Here is a 15,487-nt window from a genome sequence, read left to right as displayed (position 1 = left end):
GGTTTGCGCCGAACGTCTATCGCCCGTGGCTCCGAACTCAGTTCCGAAATCGCAATTCGCTTGGATTTCTTCTCAGGCGTGACTTTTTTTCTCTCTGATTCCCCTTGATCTTTTACCGTTTCTAGACGCCTGTTGTCAGTCCTGATCGTACCTTTCCCCTTTCTATCTCATCTTATCTCCCTTTCACCTTCTCTCTTTATCTGTTCGAACCTTCCCGAAAAAAATCACCTGTTGAGATCGCGAGATTTCGTGGCTTCAACGACGGTCGCATCAAGGACACTTGGCTCCCTACACGCTTCTACACCATTCCCAAATTTCGTCGGTTTCCATCTCTATCCCCTTAAACCCCATCCCTTACATCCCTGACCCCACCCACCCACCCACCCTCCCGCCCAGATTCCCGACTTGAACGGATCCTCGATCGCGCGACGAATTCCGAGAGGTTCGGTTTGTTCGAGGCCTAACAGTATCCTACGTATATAGCCAGGCCTCGAGTCTCGTCGATTTAGAGTTCGAGAAACTGATCGATTCGAGGCGACGTGGAAATTTTTCGTTCATCGACTAGACGAGATCCGAAACTGGCGAGGAATCGCGTAACCGTGGGATCTAATCGTGCAGTTTGAGACATTTCGAGAGCTGGAGTATCAACAGCCTCTCGTTCTTCGTAATCTGTGTGCCTACTGAAAGGTGCGCGCTTGTTCCGTAGGAAAAGAAGGGAAGAAGGGATGGCGTAGGGGCGAGTCAACCCCTTGCAGGCGGTTTTAGGTCGCTGGGGGAGTGCCGTCAGTGGTTTTTATAATTCGAGGTAGTTCAACGGCAATTGATGTGGTCGTGTGGGACGGAGGGTTGTTTATTTAAAGCTGCTGGTCGACGTTCAGGCTAGAAGGCGAAGCGATAGGAACTTTAATTTAGAATTTTCGCTACCTCTACGAATTTTTTTCATATCACACTTGCTCGTTCTCTCTTTCGCGCGTCCTCTCGTCCCTTTCGCACCTTTAATCTTTCATTCTCTCCCTCCCTTTCACGCTTGTCCACGAAATAGATTTTTCAAAAATTGCGCCAAAGACATTAGAAACTAATTCTCTCGATCTTAGTCCCTTTTCATTTTTCCTTGTTCTTTTTTGCAAAATTTCTCACGTTGAATCTGTTCGTCGTCGCCCTTTAAACAAACAACCCCTGATCGAAAACGAGCGAAACGTTCTTCCGCGGTGAAACGCAAGCTATTGCACGATTAACGCGAAATCATGAACCGAGGAACGCGAAACGATTTACATCGACACAGAACCGAATCACGTGTTTTAATACTGCAGCCTGCAAGGGATCGAGTCTCTGTGCTCGAGGCAGGAGTATCCACTGCCTTTTCTACCGTTCTGTAAATGAAATCGAGAAAGATACAGTCTCGCATCTCGCTGTCCGGAACGAACAATTTTCCACGGTATATGTGACGCGTATTTACTCGCTAAATCAAAGAACTAATTGCTTAAGGTTAATTCGACGGCACCGGAGTAATCCACGGCATCGTCGAGTTCCCTGTAACCAATCGCAAAACGGAGAATCGATATTACGATACACGCGATGATATGTCCATTGTCGATAGTTGGATACCTTGTGTTTCCACCACCGACGAATTTTTCTCTTTCTCCTTTTTCTTATCCTTTTTTATTCTTCGGAAAGAAGTTCACCAAAATTCGGAAGTACCCGACACCTCTCGAAATTCTCGACCGTAGGGCTCGACGTTATCGTCTCCTTCGCCTCGCGTTAATTTCTCATTTCGTCCGACTTTTCATGTTTTTATGTTGATTTTTTAAATTTTTCTTAAAAAAGTTTTAGTCGCTCTCACCTAAAAATCCTCTACCGAAACGTATTGTAGACTTAACGTGCTACGTGTACTACGAGATTATCACACAGAAAGTTTGCTCACTCGGTGTCAACAATCAGTAATTTCTTCTCCTCTACCATCTTCTCCTCTAATCTTCTTCAATTATCTCTTTCCTTTGTTTCTTTTTACTTTTTTCTTTTTCTTTTTTTTTTTTTTAGTTTCCTTACGCACGCGCTCCCTTGCATTTAAAAACATAGCTTCTCGCACCGTTCTCTCGCGTCGCTAAATAATCTATCACTCTGTCCGCGTTTTCACTCGCTGTCTCTCTCCCCCTTCCTCCGTATGCTCTCCCACGTTCTCTCCCTCTCTTGCTCTCGCATTAACTTCAGTCGTACGCAACTCTTCTCGAAAAAACAAAAAACAAAAAAAAAAAAAAATAGAAAAAAGAAAAAAAACGAAGAAAGAAAGACAACACGAAATTTTCGTTTTCTTTCGTTCCTAGACTAATTTTTAATATCGCGCGCGTACTCCATATCCGCGGGAGGCGCGATTCGCGTGTTCGCGATATCGGACTCTACGGAGATAAAGAAAAAAAAGACACGATTTTATATATCTTCCCTACTTTATCTTTTTTCTCTTTGCTCTCTTACTCTCGCTCTATGCATTCTTTCGATCTATGTGTCGCGTGCGTTGCATTACGTCACGTAAATCTTTCGTAAACGCGTATTTCGTTATAATAAATATACCCTAATTACGCTCCTAATAGTTTGAGGAATTATTATTCTCGATGAACATACTTCGAAGTATTCACAGCTTCCCTCTCTCTCTCTCTCTCTCTCGATCTCTCTCTCTCTCTCTCTCTCTCTTTGCCTCTCTCTCTGTCTCTCTTTCTTTCTCTCGTCCCCACTGTCGTTCTAACTCTCTCGAGGTGTTCATTTCTCACTAACGTTCTCTCTTGCAACACGCACACCCAACGTTCTCGTTGTGCTCATTCTCTCTTACGCTCGGATTTAGCCCGCACTCTCTCACAGCTATTTCCTAATTTCTTACATTTTTTTTCCACATTTTTTATCACGACGATTCTCGAACTCGATAGTAATAATCGTAATAATAATATATAATCATATAATAATAATTAGTTTATTAGTGTGTGTGTGTAATCTGTTTTTTTAAGTATTTTTTTCGCTTCGCCCGCCCATTTCACGGAGCGGCTCACAATCCTCTTCCTCTGCAGCGTGATACGACCTTCCGCTCGGCTTGTCTTTTAGTATATTTACGTTTTCTTATTTTTCGCATTAATTACCGTTAGTTTAATCGTTTATATAATAATTAATAACTTGCAAGTGTTAACGTTAAATACTATTACTTAATTCTGCTTACACGTGTTCCTTAAAACTTACGCGTTTAGGTATGTGTACGTATGCTTATTATTCCATTTCCATCCTTTTACTTTTCATTTCATTAAAAACAATTCACTCGTTTCCTTCTCGCTTATTTATCTCTCGTATCTCGCACTTTCTCTTTCTCCTGCTTCAAGTCATCTCGTTTCGTCTCGTCTACTCGTTCTCCGTGCTACGGCCCCGCTGCACAAAACGTAATAACGGCGAGTCGATCGGCTTTCTTCTTTTTCTCCTCCGTTTCTCTTCCTTTTCTCACAGTCTCGCCATCCACATATTCGTACCTCGAACAGGAATCGCGCGGACTCTTTTGCCCGTGAAAGTTTCGTCGGCACAGGGAATCCCTTTCGTTCTCTTCAATTTCGAGCCCGCCTTAATTTCCTTCTCTTTCTCATTCTTCGTCTCTCGACGAGCCTCCGTGATAACGTCGAACGAACGTCCTCGTTGTCTAACGATCGATAACGACCCGAACGATCTAGCGACCCTTTCGAGATCACTTTCACGAATTCACGGTGCTCGATCGTTCTCGTACCGAACGGTCAAGGCCGCGATTTCGATCGTTCGGGCGGAGGAATTTCTTTCGCGAGAGACGAGAGAATGCAGCTGGTCACGGGTATCGGTTCCGTTTCGCTGTGTTTCTCGTCTTCGGACATCGAGCACGTGTTCGCGATTCGTTTGCGTGATCCGTGGCGGTTCGTCCTTCGCGCCGGGACCCTTGATCCTCGATCGACGGAGAAAGAAATCGAAAATCGCTTATCTGCTATTGCTTACGAGAATTAGGTTTCGACGTGTGCTTTCCTCGGTTTAACGGAGATGTATCGCTCTTGTTGCTTCTAGTACCCACTGCTTTTTTTCACTTTTTTTCTTTATTTTCAATATTTTTAATCAATTGTCTGCTTTTATCGTATATATTGTGTGTTTAACGTATCTAGATTTCCAGAACGCTCACAAACGACGTGGCGAGCCTCTGTCTGCGATGAGAAGGACGACTCGGGATTTTTCTATTTCGTTTTTGGAAATGGATTTTGTCCCGGTTTCGAACTGTCGGTCAACTGTTGGCATGCTTCTGTTTTTCTGTTTTAAGCGTGTGTGATTGGAAGGCTGGAGTTTTCGCTCCAGCCTTAAGCTTCTTTGGTTCTGTTTTCAGCTGTTTCAACGAATTACGTGCTATTGATCATTTGTTAATTTCTGTTTCCCTTAGGATATTACTTTCTATTGGCTGGCTGTTACCGTTTGTCGCAATAATGGCGGAGTATCAGGGTGCTTACTATTTTTACGCGGTTCCATTATAGATAAGTGTTTTCTTAATTTTAAGTTTTGCTTTCTGTTTTTTTTTTCTTTTTTTTTTGGCTAACGGTGTGTATGGCAGTTAAATGTTTTTTTTATGGTTACGAGGAGAATGCTCCGTTTTATTGGAGAAAGACGTTGACGCGTAGCTACGTGCAAGCGCAAAGTGCTATCTGCGAATATCGCGGTAGCGAGCTCAGTTTAATCCACGAATGCGTTTTGCGAATAAAATTATTTCCATGGGGATCTCCTACTAGTCTCCACGTGATCGGCTGATCGTCGATCTGCACGCGGATACAGTTAATAAGAGACAGAACTTTAAATAAATTTGTAAAAAAATAATCGATCTCCAGGATCCTTCGAAATTTTATACGTCGATAAATTTTTCTCCACCGTATTATAATTCGTTACGCAACGATCAATTCGCTTAACAATTACAGCGAATACTATCAGCTTTTCTCTCGCTTTGCCTAGTAGTAGATGTCTCGAATTTCCGTCGTAATCGGCTAGCAATACCTGTTAATGCAAAAAATCGAGTTATAGACGTTTAACGATCAAAGAGCGTGCGACGAAAAGTTTTGTCGGGCAAATTTCAACGAATCGACAAATGTGTTTGCGAGGCGCAAACGCGCGGGATTTGCGGCATGCGTTCGCCGTCCCGCTTTGATCGCTTCGCGCATTGGTAGATTAAATCTCCCTCGAGATTCACTGCTAAATTTCCCCTGGCGAATGATGATGTTGTCGCTGATCGCAGATGCGAGTAGAACGTAGGAACTGAGCATCGAACGAGCACGGGAATCGTGCGCGGACAACGTGGATCGTTCAGCCGGAAATCGCGATCTCGAGTCGCAGGTACGTGATCGTCGTTTCGAAAAATCCCCTAAAACGAATAATTTGTTAAATATTCAATCTTTGCAACACGTTTCATCCCCGCTCCGTTCCTTAGCTCCCCGAACGTAAACACTTTTTAGACCAAAATCTTAGGCCAACGCCGAAGGAGATGTGCTACATTAATTTTAGGCCACTGTCTAATCGTATCTAAGTATCGAAAGTTTCCATAAATTTACAATCAGCCCTTGTCTCATAAACGTCTTTTTCTGCGTTTTACTTTATGTAACCTCTTTTTATCATTTGCTAACTCTTCGTAGCGATTCGACTCGATCAACGTCGATTTCCAGCTTGAACACCATCACCGCAATGTTCATTTTCAGATATACGAGACTCGTTCGGTTTTCGGATTGAAGGTAGGCCGGGTATGCGGCAGTCGAATATGTTCGAAACGTCTGAGCTCGAGACAATTCGCCAGGTGTCGCATTCAAATCTACAATTTCGATGTGGGACTTGAAGAGAGATGGGAACAGGGAATGTAACGCGTGACGGTGGTTTATATTATAACGCTAAACAACAGTATGAAACGCGAAACGTAAAACGTGGCCGCGGTTAATGGTAAATAAAATAAAAGAAGACAAATCAGAGTCCAATGTGTCGTTTTTATTCCTCGTAAATAATAAATAAAATAATAATCAATAAATCGATCGTTAAAATTAAAATATTAGTGACTCGTGACTAGGTTAAGACTCACCGCTTACAGAAACGTGTGTGTATATGTATACGTGTACGTACGCGTGTCTCTTCTCTCTTTTCATTTTCTTCTTTTCTTTTTTTTTTTTTATTTGCTCCCTTTCTCTGTCGTGTACACTTGTATAAACTCATGCTTAATTGTAATGATAATCATAATAATGATAATAAGAATAATGATCGTCGTGATACAATAACTAAAATACACAATAATAACTAAAATGTCAAAACACAGACGAAAAGTATCGTTGAACGAACGTGGTACGGAAGAGTTTTGATAGAAGGGGTTTCGTCTTAACGTAAAAGGGAAAATGGAAATGCAAAAGGGAGACAGGAATTTACGAACAAGGGACATCGTGTCGTTCGGTGATACTTATGCGACGCGAAACTAGGGGTGAACTACAATGCCAAACAAATAAAATCAATGACTACCGCTGATCACCATCGTGATAATCGCGATTTAAACAAAAATCGTCGCATAATATACATAACATAACTGATAATAATAGTACTGATAATAATGATAATAATAATAGCAATAATAATAATAATAATAATAATAATATTAATAATAATAGTGCACATAATAGCGAGAATAATAGTGGTAGTAAAGGTGAGAAGGTAATTAGGTTAACTTACAAGAACTCGCTACCACCCGAGACATATGTATAATTATAATAATCATAATATATCGTACGATAAGTTATCTACAAAACCGTCTATACGTATATAGGGGAAAAAGAAAACAAACGTTCGTAGTAAGAGAACATGTGTAGACTCGGGCAATGAATTCTCGCGTGAAAATCCGCACTTGCCTCTGCGTATGCGTATATGTGTATAACGTGGTCTGTACAACGTTCGAAAACTGGTATCTAATACACCGCGTGATGTGTGTGTATGTGAATGTGTAAGTGTGTGAATGTGTATACGTGTGCTTGAATGTGTACGCGCGCGCGAGTGTCGTGTGCTATAGGTCGGATACAAGTGGAATAAGGGAGGCGTGGGTGGCTAACCCTTTGTCACACATTCCTTACGCAATTTTAATCGCGCCAACATCCGTCTTTCGTTTTATATGCCTATTATATATATACATATAATTTTATGTAATTATACATATATATATATATCTATGTATATCTTTTATACTTCAATTTTTCTCATATATATATAGGTATATATATATTTATACATGTGTGTATATATACATATATACGTTTTTAATATAATCTACTTTATATTAGTTTACGCACCGGCGTACGATTGTTTTTTTTTTGTTTTTGTTTTAGCCTCTTTTTAATCTATATCGACTTTCTCCTCCCTCCCCATTGTTACTCGATGATAATTGTTAGCTTTTCTTTTCCTCGTATATGCATGTTCGTTTGAATTAACTTTGCCGAATCTAAATGTCTACGACACGTTTTATTTATTTCTGAAAAATTAATCGCCGGTGCTGGATCGTTTTCGTTAAAATATCTCGTACGTTTACGCGTTCGTTCGCCCCTCCCTGTTGTCGTCCCTGTTACTCGTACTCCTGTCACTGCGACTAGCCTAACCTCGTTTATATTCTATCAATTAATCGTTAATAAAAACATCTCTCTACGTAATTTACTTTTGTTTTACGCGCAATATTATACGTGCACCGCGGACATTTTCTCTCCGTTTACAATCGCGTTTCGTTTTCGTTCTCTTGTTTTCGCGAGAGCGAACTTCGAACCGAGAAAAATACAACGACAGAGAATTTTTCTTCTTGCCAAGTTAAATCGACGTTTGTTTCGCGATCGCGAGCATCGCCGGGATCGCGTCCGCGATACGCTCGAGTTTTTCGACATTCGCGCGTCACGCTCGTCCGAATACGGAATCTTCGAGGCTTTCACCGGGTTAGGAATGTTCATCGTTGGTTATAATCTATCTTTTAATTTCCATCGAATAGAACCAAGCATATTCGCGACGATTTCCAACGTGTTCTTCGATTTTTCGTTTATTTCGACATGGTGCGATTACGAGACAAAAATCTTATGTACAACTTAAGAGAAGGGATTTTATATTGTTGCTAGCCTTCCTACGCAGGTTTTCCTGCGTGTTCCGGCCGTTTCTATCTTTCTTATGGAAAAATGTTACTTCCGTTGAAGAAAAGAACATCGGGTTTCGTTCCCGTCGATTCGGTACGAACCGCCATCCTAGCATTCTCGTTGGGAACAACGAATCATCCAGGCTCTCCCTGTGTCGGAGCCAGTCTGTTGCAGTGATCGCGCTATAGAAACTAATGCTACCGAGACGACGTTCGACAGGGGTGCGATCGAATCACGAGGTCCGCGCTTTGAGAAAAGAAAAAGAAAAAAAAAAAGAATGCCACGAGGTACGCAGCGTGACGAATGCCGAGTGAAACTGGCCATCGTTGTTCCATACCGTTTCGAAACGACTCGAAACGAAGGGTTTTGTTAGCCGTTTGTTGCGAGTCGTTTCCGGAAGATCCACGAGAAGGGTTCCTCTTCTGCCTCTCAACCGGAAGCTGCGGAGGATCCGTCCAGCGGAACTCGCTCCATCATCGGTAGATAATAAGTATCATCGGTTTCTCTAGAAACGTGGACAAATATAGCTATCGTCGTTTACACACCTCGTCAACGTTCGTTCGAACGAAAGCCACCCATCGGTCGTCGTCGCGGGTTATTACGCTCCTTAATGCCTACTCGGAGAAACGAGTGTCTTAAAATTAGGCGATATTCATCGGTGAACCGTATTATGTACGCAACAAATCGAAACAATAGGTACTCTCGACGCTCGAAGCTGTGTATTGTGTAATTCCTTGCCGTTCGTTGACCACGCTTTCGTCCTGTTTTCTTCCGCTTCCTCCAAAGACCGTCGATTTCGGTATCGGTGTTGTCCACGGTAAGGAAAGGGTGGATAGTTCGTGGCCTCGTTAGTAACTCACGGTGTCCCGATCGAGAGACGTTCGATCGGGTAATTAAAGGCACGAAGCGTATAATAATTATCCACCCATCTCGCGCGTAGACATTGTCTCGTGATTAGGTCACAGCCTGATCCTTCGTCGGCACTCCTCATCGTTCCTGCTGATGATCGATGCCTCCGTACGTCGCGTGTTCATTCGTTCCGTTCGTTCTTCCTGAACGTCGTGTGTACAATCTCCCTAACTCTCTCATGTTCTCTCTCTCTCTCTTTCTTTCTCTCCCTCTCACGTTCTCTCTCACGCTCGTTTTGCGATATGTTAGTTTAAGGATACCTGAACGCGCTTTACGCGAAGGACGTGTACCTCCTGGCGGATGCGATCCTTCTTCGCTGACCGTTCCTTCTTTCGCTATATATTTTTGGTTTCTTGGTTTTACCGGGAGCCGACGAGCGCTGATGAGCCCGCGCACCACGAAGAGCAAGAGCCACGCGACCTCCTGATTTAACCGAGCTGCTGCAGGAAGTTCGGGGTCTTGAAGTACTCCGGTACCGGGTCGTCCAGCCTCGAGATCACTTTGTAGATGGACTTTTTCCAGCTCTGTTCGGTGTCCTTGCCACCCTGAATCGCCTTGAAGAATTCTTTTAGCGTTTGTTCGACCACAAACCTGAAGTTGCTCGGCACCTGCAAATTCCAACGGAACATTAGCAATTTTGAAAAAAAGCAACGAGTCTGTTATCTCGTTGTATCTCTTTCTTACATGCCGCGAGAAATCGAGTCTGTTACTCAAGAACACGTTCGTGCTGAAAAAGTTCATCGACGAACGAAATTCGCGTCAAATGATCAATCGACACGCCGTTCATCCTCAACGACGAGGGAATCTCGAACGTGGTTAAGAGGACGGGGGGAAAAAAGTATACACATCTCCGGTAGAGACGAGAAAGATAATTTCACTGCGCTCATTACGATTCATCGAAGGAGTCGCGCGTATCCGAAGAATTAAAGCGATGTCACGCATGTATCGCTTAACGAGCACGAGGCGAGCGGGCGCGCAGGTTCGTCCGCGTTGCCTGAGCCGCGTGCTAAGAGTTTCCACTTATAATTAGTACGTTTGGGTTATTAACGAACACGAGTAATTAATTACGCGTCAAGGGGATGACGATTGTGGCCAGGCCCGGAAGAACGATGCCTCCAGGTTTCACCGGAGACTCGTTAAATAATATTAAATAGCTGCTTTACGCGTGCACGCGCGGCGTCGCGCAACCTGCTGCAAATACAATCAACGGTCGTTACGCTGTGGCGAAAGTAAATTGCGCCCCACAATGGGAAAGTAGAGACGTACGAGTGATTTGCCAGGTAACACCGGCTTTGCGACGTGTAACTTCGGATTCAACCTAACCGGTTCGAATTCGTTTAAAAGCGTTCCGCGAGATGAGAAAGACGGGGTAACGTGGCGCGGTCATGGCCGACCGCCGAATAATTGCACGGTCGCGCGCTGTCTCCGTGCTGGAAACGATCCGACTGCCGGCAATTTTGTCGCTTCTATCGAAATTTCGACTCTGACAGCTCGATTCCAGCGGCATGTCACGAGTTTGATTGGCGAATCATAGGACACGCAGGTGGTCGTGCATCGAAACCGTTTCTTTGTTTTTCTAACGACATTATGAGTGCTGCAACTTTTATCGTATTAAGGTATGGCGAATCGCGGTTCAACTTTACGAAAACTATACCTTCGTTTCTGAAAAATTCTATTCTCCAAAAACGTAATTAACGTTCATCTTTTTAAATAATCAATCACCTGCTTCTATAACTTTCAGTCGTTGCAAGAAGACGTCATAAATAATTGGAAAAGTGTAACGTAAATTTTCAAAAGTACTATTTCTTCCTTTTTTAATCCTTCATTATCGCGTAATTTTTCGGGCTTAATAAATGCGGCTGAAACGTCTCGTAGCAGAAGTCGACGTCAATCGGTATCAGTTAGTTTCAATTACCTCAATTTTGGAATTTCTTTTTCTTAAATAGAATTCGAAATGCATTTTTCATATATCTTCTTTTTACGGAATTCTTTTTTTCGGTCAATTTACCTCAATATGGTTATTTCTGTTGTAATGAAGGTTGAGAACTCGATAGATTTCCGAGTCACCTCCAACTCGTAGGTCATCTACGTTCTTCACGCCTTCCGAAACAGCTTGCCTCGCGTATTTCTCCATTTGGATGTAGTAGAACTCCCTGAAACAACAAAAGTAAATTAGTCGTCAGCCATACAACAATTTTAAACTACTACTTTGTTTTCGATTCTCCTCGAAATGATTTCAAATCTGCATTTAAAAAAGAAAGAAGCAATCTTTTCGTCAGATTTCAAATTAAACATTCGACAAATACATCGATATGAAATATACCGGAGCTTCGTCGTACAAAACCTCGTAATTTCCCCACCCGTTCAAAGGAACCTAACGAAGATATCAGAGATCCTCTTAATTCGCTGGTAGCTAGAAAACGACGAACCATGGTGGGGGGTAAAAATATATTTTCTCCTTCGAAAGTTAGCAAGCGCCATGCTTGACGTTGATTCTCGCGGAACGGAGAATGCTAATGCACTACCGATAATTAATTAAGGGTCGATACTAAAAGTGGTCTGACGCAAGCGGTAGAAGGTGAAGAAGGAAGAAGGGGAAAGAGTCGCAAAGAGTGTGTACAACTCCTCGTCGGCTGGCAAGCGACGCGGTTCAAAGAGACTATTAAGAACGTGTTACACTGTATCGTCCAAGAAGACCTCGACACCCTCGCAGAGGCAACCGCCGACGTTTACAGAAAAGCACGAACGAGTGTACGCGCGTACACTTACAAACGCCGCAGGATTGCGCGCGATACCGTCATTTTTTTTTTCTTTCTTTTCTCTGCACCGGCAAAGGAAAAAATCGAGTTCCCGACGTCAAGTTTGCCGTTTACGTTCATTAATTAACGCAGTTAAACAAGCACAAGTCACTAATTGGCGGGTAATTTGTATAGTAATAGTGACCCGAGCCTTCGCGTGGAGAAACCGAGAAGGGGCGGTACCAAGGGGTAGCTTCGCTTCGCTGGATCTCACCGAAAACTCGGGAAAGGAACGGTTACGAGGCGTCGTGCCGACACTGAAACGAAACACGCTACTTTGAACGCGAACCGGTTCTTTGTACGACGTCTTTGCGTACGCGACAACCGCTTCAATACGGCTGCCACTGATTAAGAAATTAATTATTTTTTCAACTGAAACGCCGACGGAATTACTTTCTATGCAACGCTTGCTCGTTCGTTTTCAAGATGAAGGGGTTGAACACGATCTCGCTAAGATGCGATTACGCAGCGACAATGAACAACCTTTGTCACTTTCGTTGCGTTTCACAAAATTTCTCACAGATTTTTCAAAATGTGTTTAATTAAGGCGGTAAGCGTTCGTTAGCTATTCCAATAAAACCTTAGAAAACTAATGTCGGGTTTCAAAGCATTACAAGTTTTTCATCACAGGAGGGTAGCGAAGTAAATGTCAGGGATGGAGTGAATATCACGTGTTACATGGTGTATTCTGAAAATAGATTTTCTCAAGGTTTGTAACATAGCAAATAGATCGTTAAAGACTAAGGATTAGTTTAACCATCGGTAGACGAACAGTTGATACAGCTGCAGTTCATATACTACAAGTTAACTGACTCCCTTCACTATCTATGACTTTTCCTTCATGTACGTACGTAATAAGAGTTGACGTTCAGATAACTGCACTCGATAGACTATAATTGATTAGTAACTATAATTGCAAAATTCAAAATTTATAAGAGTAAATAAATGACTTCTCGTGTCTTCTCCTACTTGTCATACGTTCACGTATCCAACGGAGTAACATGGAAGTTATCGCGACAGATAGAAGAAAACGGATGAAGAGAGGGAAAGACGTCGATGGCGACGAAGAAGGAAACCGCCGCCGCGTTTATCGATATCAGCAACGAGCAAGTCGAGCGAGGGAAACACAAAAATGACTTGACGCGACGACCGGAGCAGAGAGACAGAGAGAAGGAACGGGTAAGCGAAGGTTGCTACTTGTCCGGATATTTTTCCATTCTTTTCTCGATCTTTCTTTCCGAAGTCCCTATCCTCCTCACCCTTAAACGCACACAGAGAAGTGAGCGCTCGGTGGTGGAAGTATCCTAGAGTAGCAGGCCAGAATGGCAGCGAAAATAGCAGTCAGGTTGATCTTGCACTTTGGATCCCGAGGGGATGCAAAGAAGTACGGTTCAGCGGGAAAGCAACGAGTCGGTAGTGCCACTGCGGCTTGTATAACTCGAGGTCCCTGAATGCTCGACAATATGAGGCAACCGGTTCAAACCTTCGGGTCTTGGTCTTCGCTCGGTGCCTCTGGGAGCAATTTTTAAGATTGCTTCCGCCTGGCGGACTCGCGCGCAGCTCATGAAACAGGAGATCGACTAACATTTCCATACCCGTCGTCTCCGTCGTTTCCACCAAACCAAATGCATCTAGGAATATTCCATTATACGGCGTTTTCGTCCCTTCCTTTCTTCCGCTATAGTTTCCTGTTTACCTTTGAAACCAACCCTTTGAAGATGCTTTGTTCCTTCGTTCTTTGGAGTTAAGTAATTGCTCGGGAATCAGCGATTAATCGAATCTTTGAAATTGACGATTAAAATGGTCATACGACGAACGAAGGATTTTTTACAGTTTTTTTATAGTCTTACTACAGAGGTTCGGCAGAACAGAGTTCTTCGGTCTTTCTCTCTATTTTTTTTTATTTTATTTTCTCGACGATGTTGAAAACGTACATAGTAAAGATACCTCTCGACCTGGTAACTTCAACGATATCGGTAAGGGGCTAAAGTTTTAGGTAGACCTGAGTCATCGATAAGACCAGCAACCGCGGTTACGAGCGGATGATACTCGAAGTAACGAACAAGATGGCAAGATCGAGGATCGAGGAAACAAGATCGACGCAGCTACACTCGTCTATCGAACTCGTCTATTCGAACCAACGGAAGAAAACAATGGGATCCTTGGCGCGTCACGTTCCGATCTATCTCTTCAGCGACCAGAAGAAAGGGCGAGTAGAGGAGTCAGGTGGCGGAGACGCGAGAGCCACTTCTCATTCGATCACTCCAGATTGGCTCTCTCGCCAATTAAGACAATTTCGCGTGCTCTTATCAGCAGTCAGTCAGAGAAGGTTGTGCACACGAGAGAGGAGAATTGAAAGAGGAGTGTGTCTCTGTAGAATCGTGTCCCGAGTCCCTTCTCCCTCCCTTCGGTAGCTCGTTCGCGTTCACTTTCTCCCTTCGTGGTCGCTCTCCCTTTCGCACGCTCTCACGTGTGCGTTCCTCTCCTTCTCTCTTTCTCTTCCTATCTCGCGCTCCGTCTCTCTATTTCAACGTCTCCTTGAACCGTCAGCAGCACCCATCGGGGCCGAGCCACCCCCGACTTCAACCTCTCGGAGGTAACGTGTATGTGTCACCTGCGTCTATAATCCTTACTCAACCACCCATCAACCGCATTCAAGCTCGTCGGATCGCCGAGTATAGGTGGAATACGTACGGTAGGCAGACTGGGCTAGGTCTGGGCTGGGCTGGGCTCGGCTGGGTTATGTACCTACGTAATACCGCATGGTAGATACGTATATATATCCGCGAAGTGCCTAATTAAAACAGACACCAGGAGACAGAGAGAAAACGGGACGAGAGACGAGGCTGGTCGCATAATAGGGTGTAAGGGCGCGAGGGAGACGGCACTAGTTCCGTAGTCGGTTTGACAAAAAGCCCGAGTGCTAGAATTGCCACTCTTCGACTACCAAGTGCAGAGGAGAAGAGCAACGGTGAGCGAGAAGAAAGGAAAAGGAGCGAGAGGGAGGGACCACGAGGAACGAAGAGAAAAAGAGAACGTGCCACCACCGGGAGGAAAATAGTGAGAGCAAGGGCTAGAGGGTGAGCCGCGGAGTCATTCATTATAGTATTGTATAATTAGGATAATAATAAGCTCTTCAGGGGCTTGGGTTTTCTTGCGCCCCGTTGCAACGGGGCGACGGCGAAAGAGAGCGACAGAGACGCGAACGAGACAGAGGAAAAGAGCGTGATCCTCCTGGAGGGTGCTGATTATTAGCATCTAATTACGAGCTGCCTTTACCACCGAAAAAACAGAGGCAGAGAGAGAGAGAGAGAGAGAGAAAGCAGGAGGTGATGACTAGAAAGAAGGCGAAGATGCGGGGTGTCTTCGAGGAGGGAATAATTAACTCTTGCCGCGAACGGAAATCGTTACCTCGAGTTTTTCGCGATCCTTAGCATCGCGAGAGGCGCTTTCGAGGGAGAGAACTGCGTAGTTCTGCAAGTATCCTTCTTTCCCGTAATTTGTTCGTCCTTAACGGAACATGTTTGTAACACGTGTAATTTAATAGACCTTGACGCGTGTATCTCAGTTTTCGTCATTTACGTGAATACAATCGCGACCATTTTGTTCGCTTTCTTTCTTAGTTTTTTT

At 43.8% G+C, this 15,487-nt stretch overlaps 1 protein-coding gene across 2 annotated transcripts in view; it reads right to left on the bottom strand.

The window, feature by feature from the left end:
- Nucleotides 1-7,884: 7,884 nt before the first annotated feature.
- Nucleotides 7,885-15,487, bottom strand: part of LOC117232471 (homeobox protein prospero) — a 41,139-nt gene continuing 33,536 nt past the window's right edge. For both annotated transcript variants that reach the window (XM_033491821.1, XM_033491822.1), the window contains exons 4-5: nt 11,068-11,212; nt 7,885-9,667 (exon numbers count right to left, since the gene is read on the bottom strand). In XM_033491821.1, the coding sequence (XP_033347712.1) occupies nt 9,488-9,667; nt 11,068-11,212 (325 nt within the window). In that variant the 3' untranslated portion in view covers nt 7,885-9,487. The remainder of the gene's footprint in view (nt 9,668-11,067; nt 11,213-15,487) is intronic.

The sequence above is a fragment of the Bombus vosnesenskii genome, unplaced genomic scaffold (assembly GCF_011952255.1).
Source record: "Bombus vosnesenskii isolate JDL3184/JDL3185 unplaced genomic scaffold, Bvos_JDL3184-5_v1.1 scf7180000013289, whole genome shotgun sequence".
Lineage (NCBI taxonomy): Eukaryota > Metazoa > Arthropoda > Insecta > Hymenoptera > Apidae > Bombus > Bombus vosnesenskii.
The sequence above is the reverse complement of the archived record's forward strand: the minus strand, read 5'-3'. Positions and strand labels throughout refer to the sequence as shown.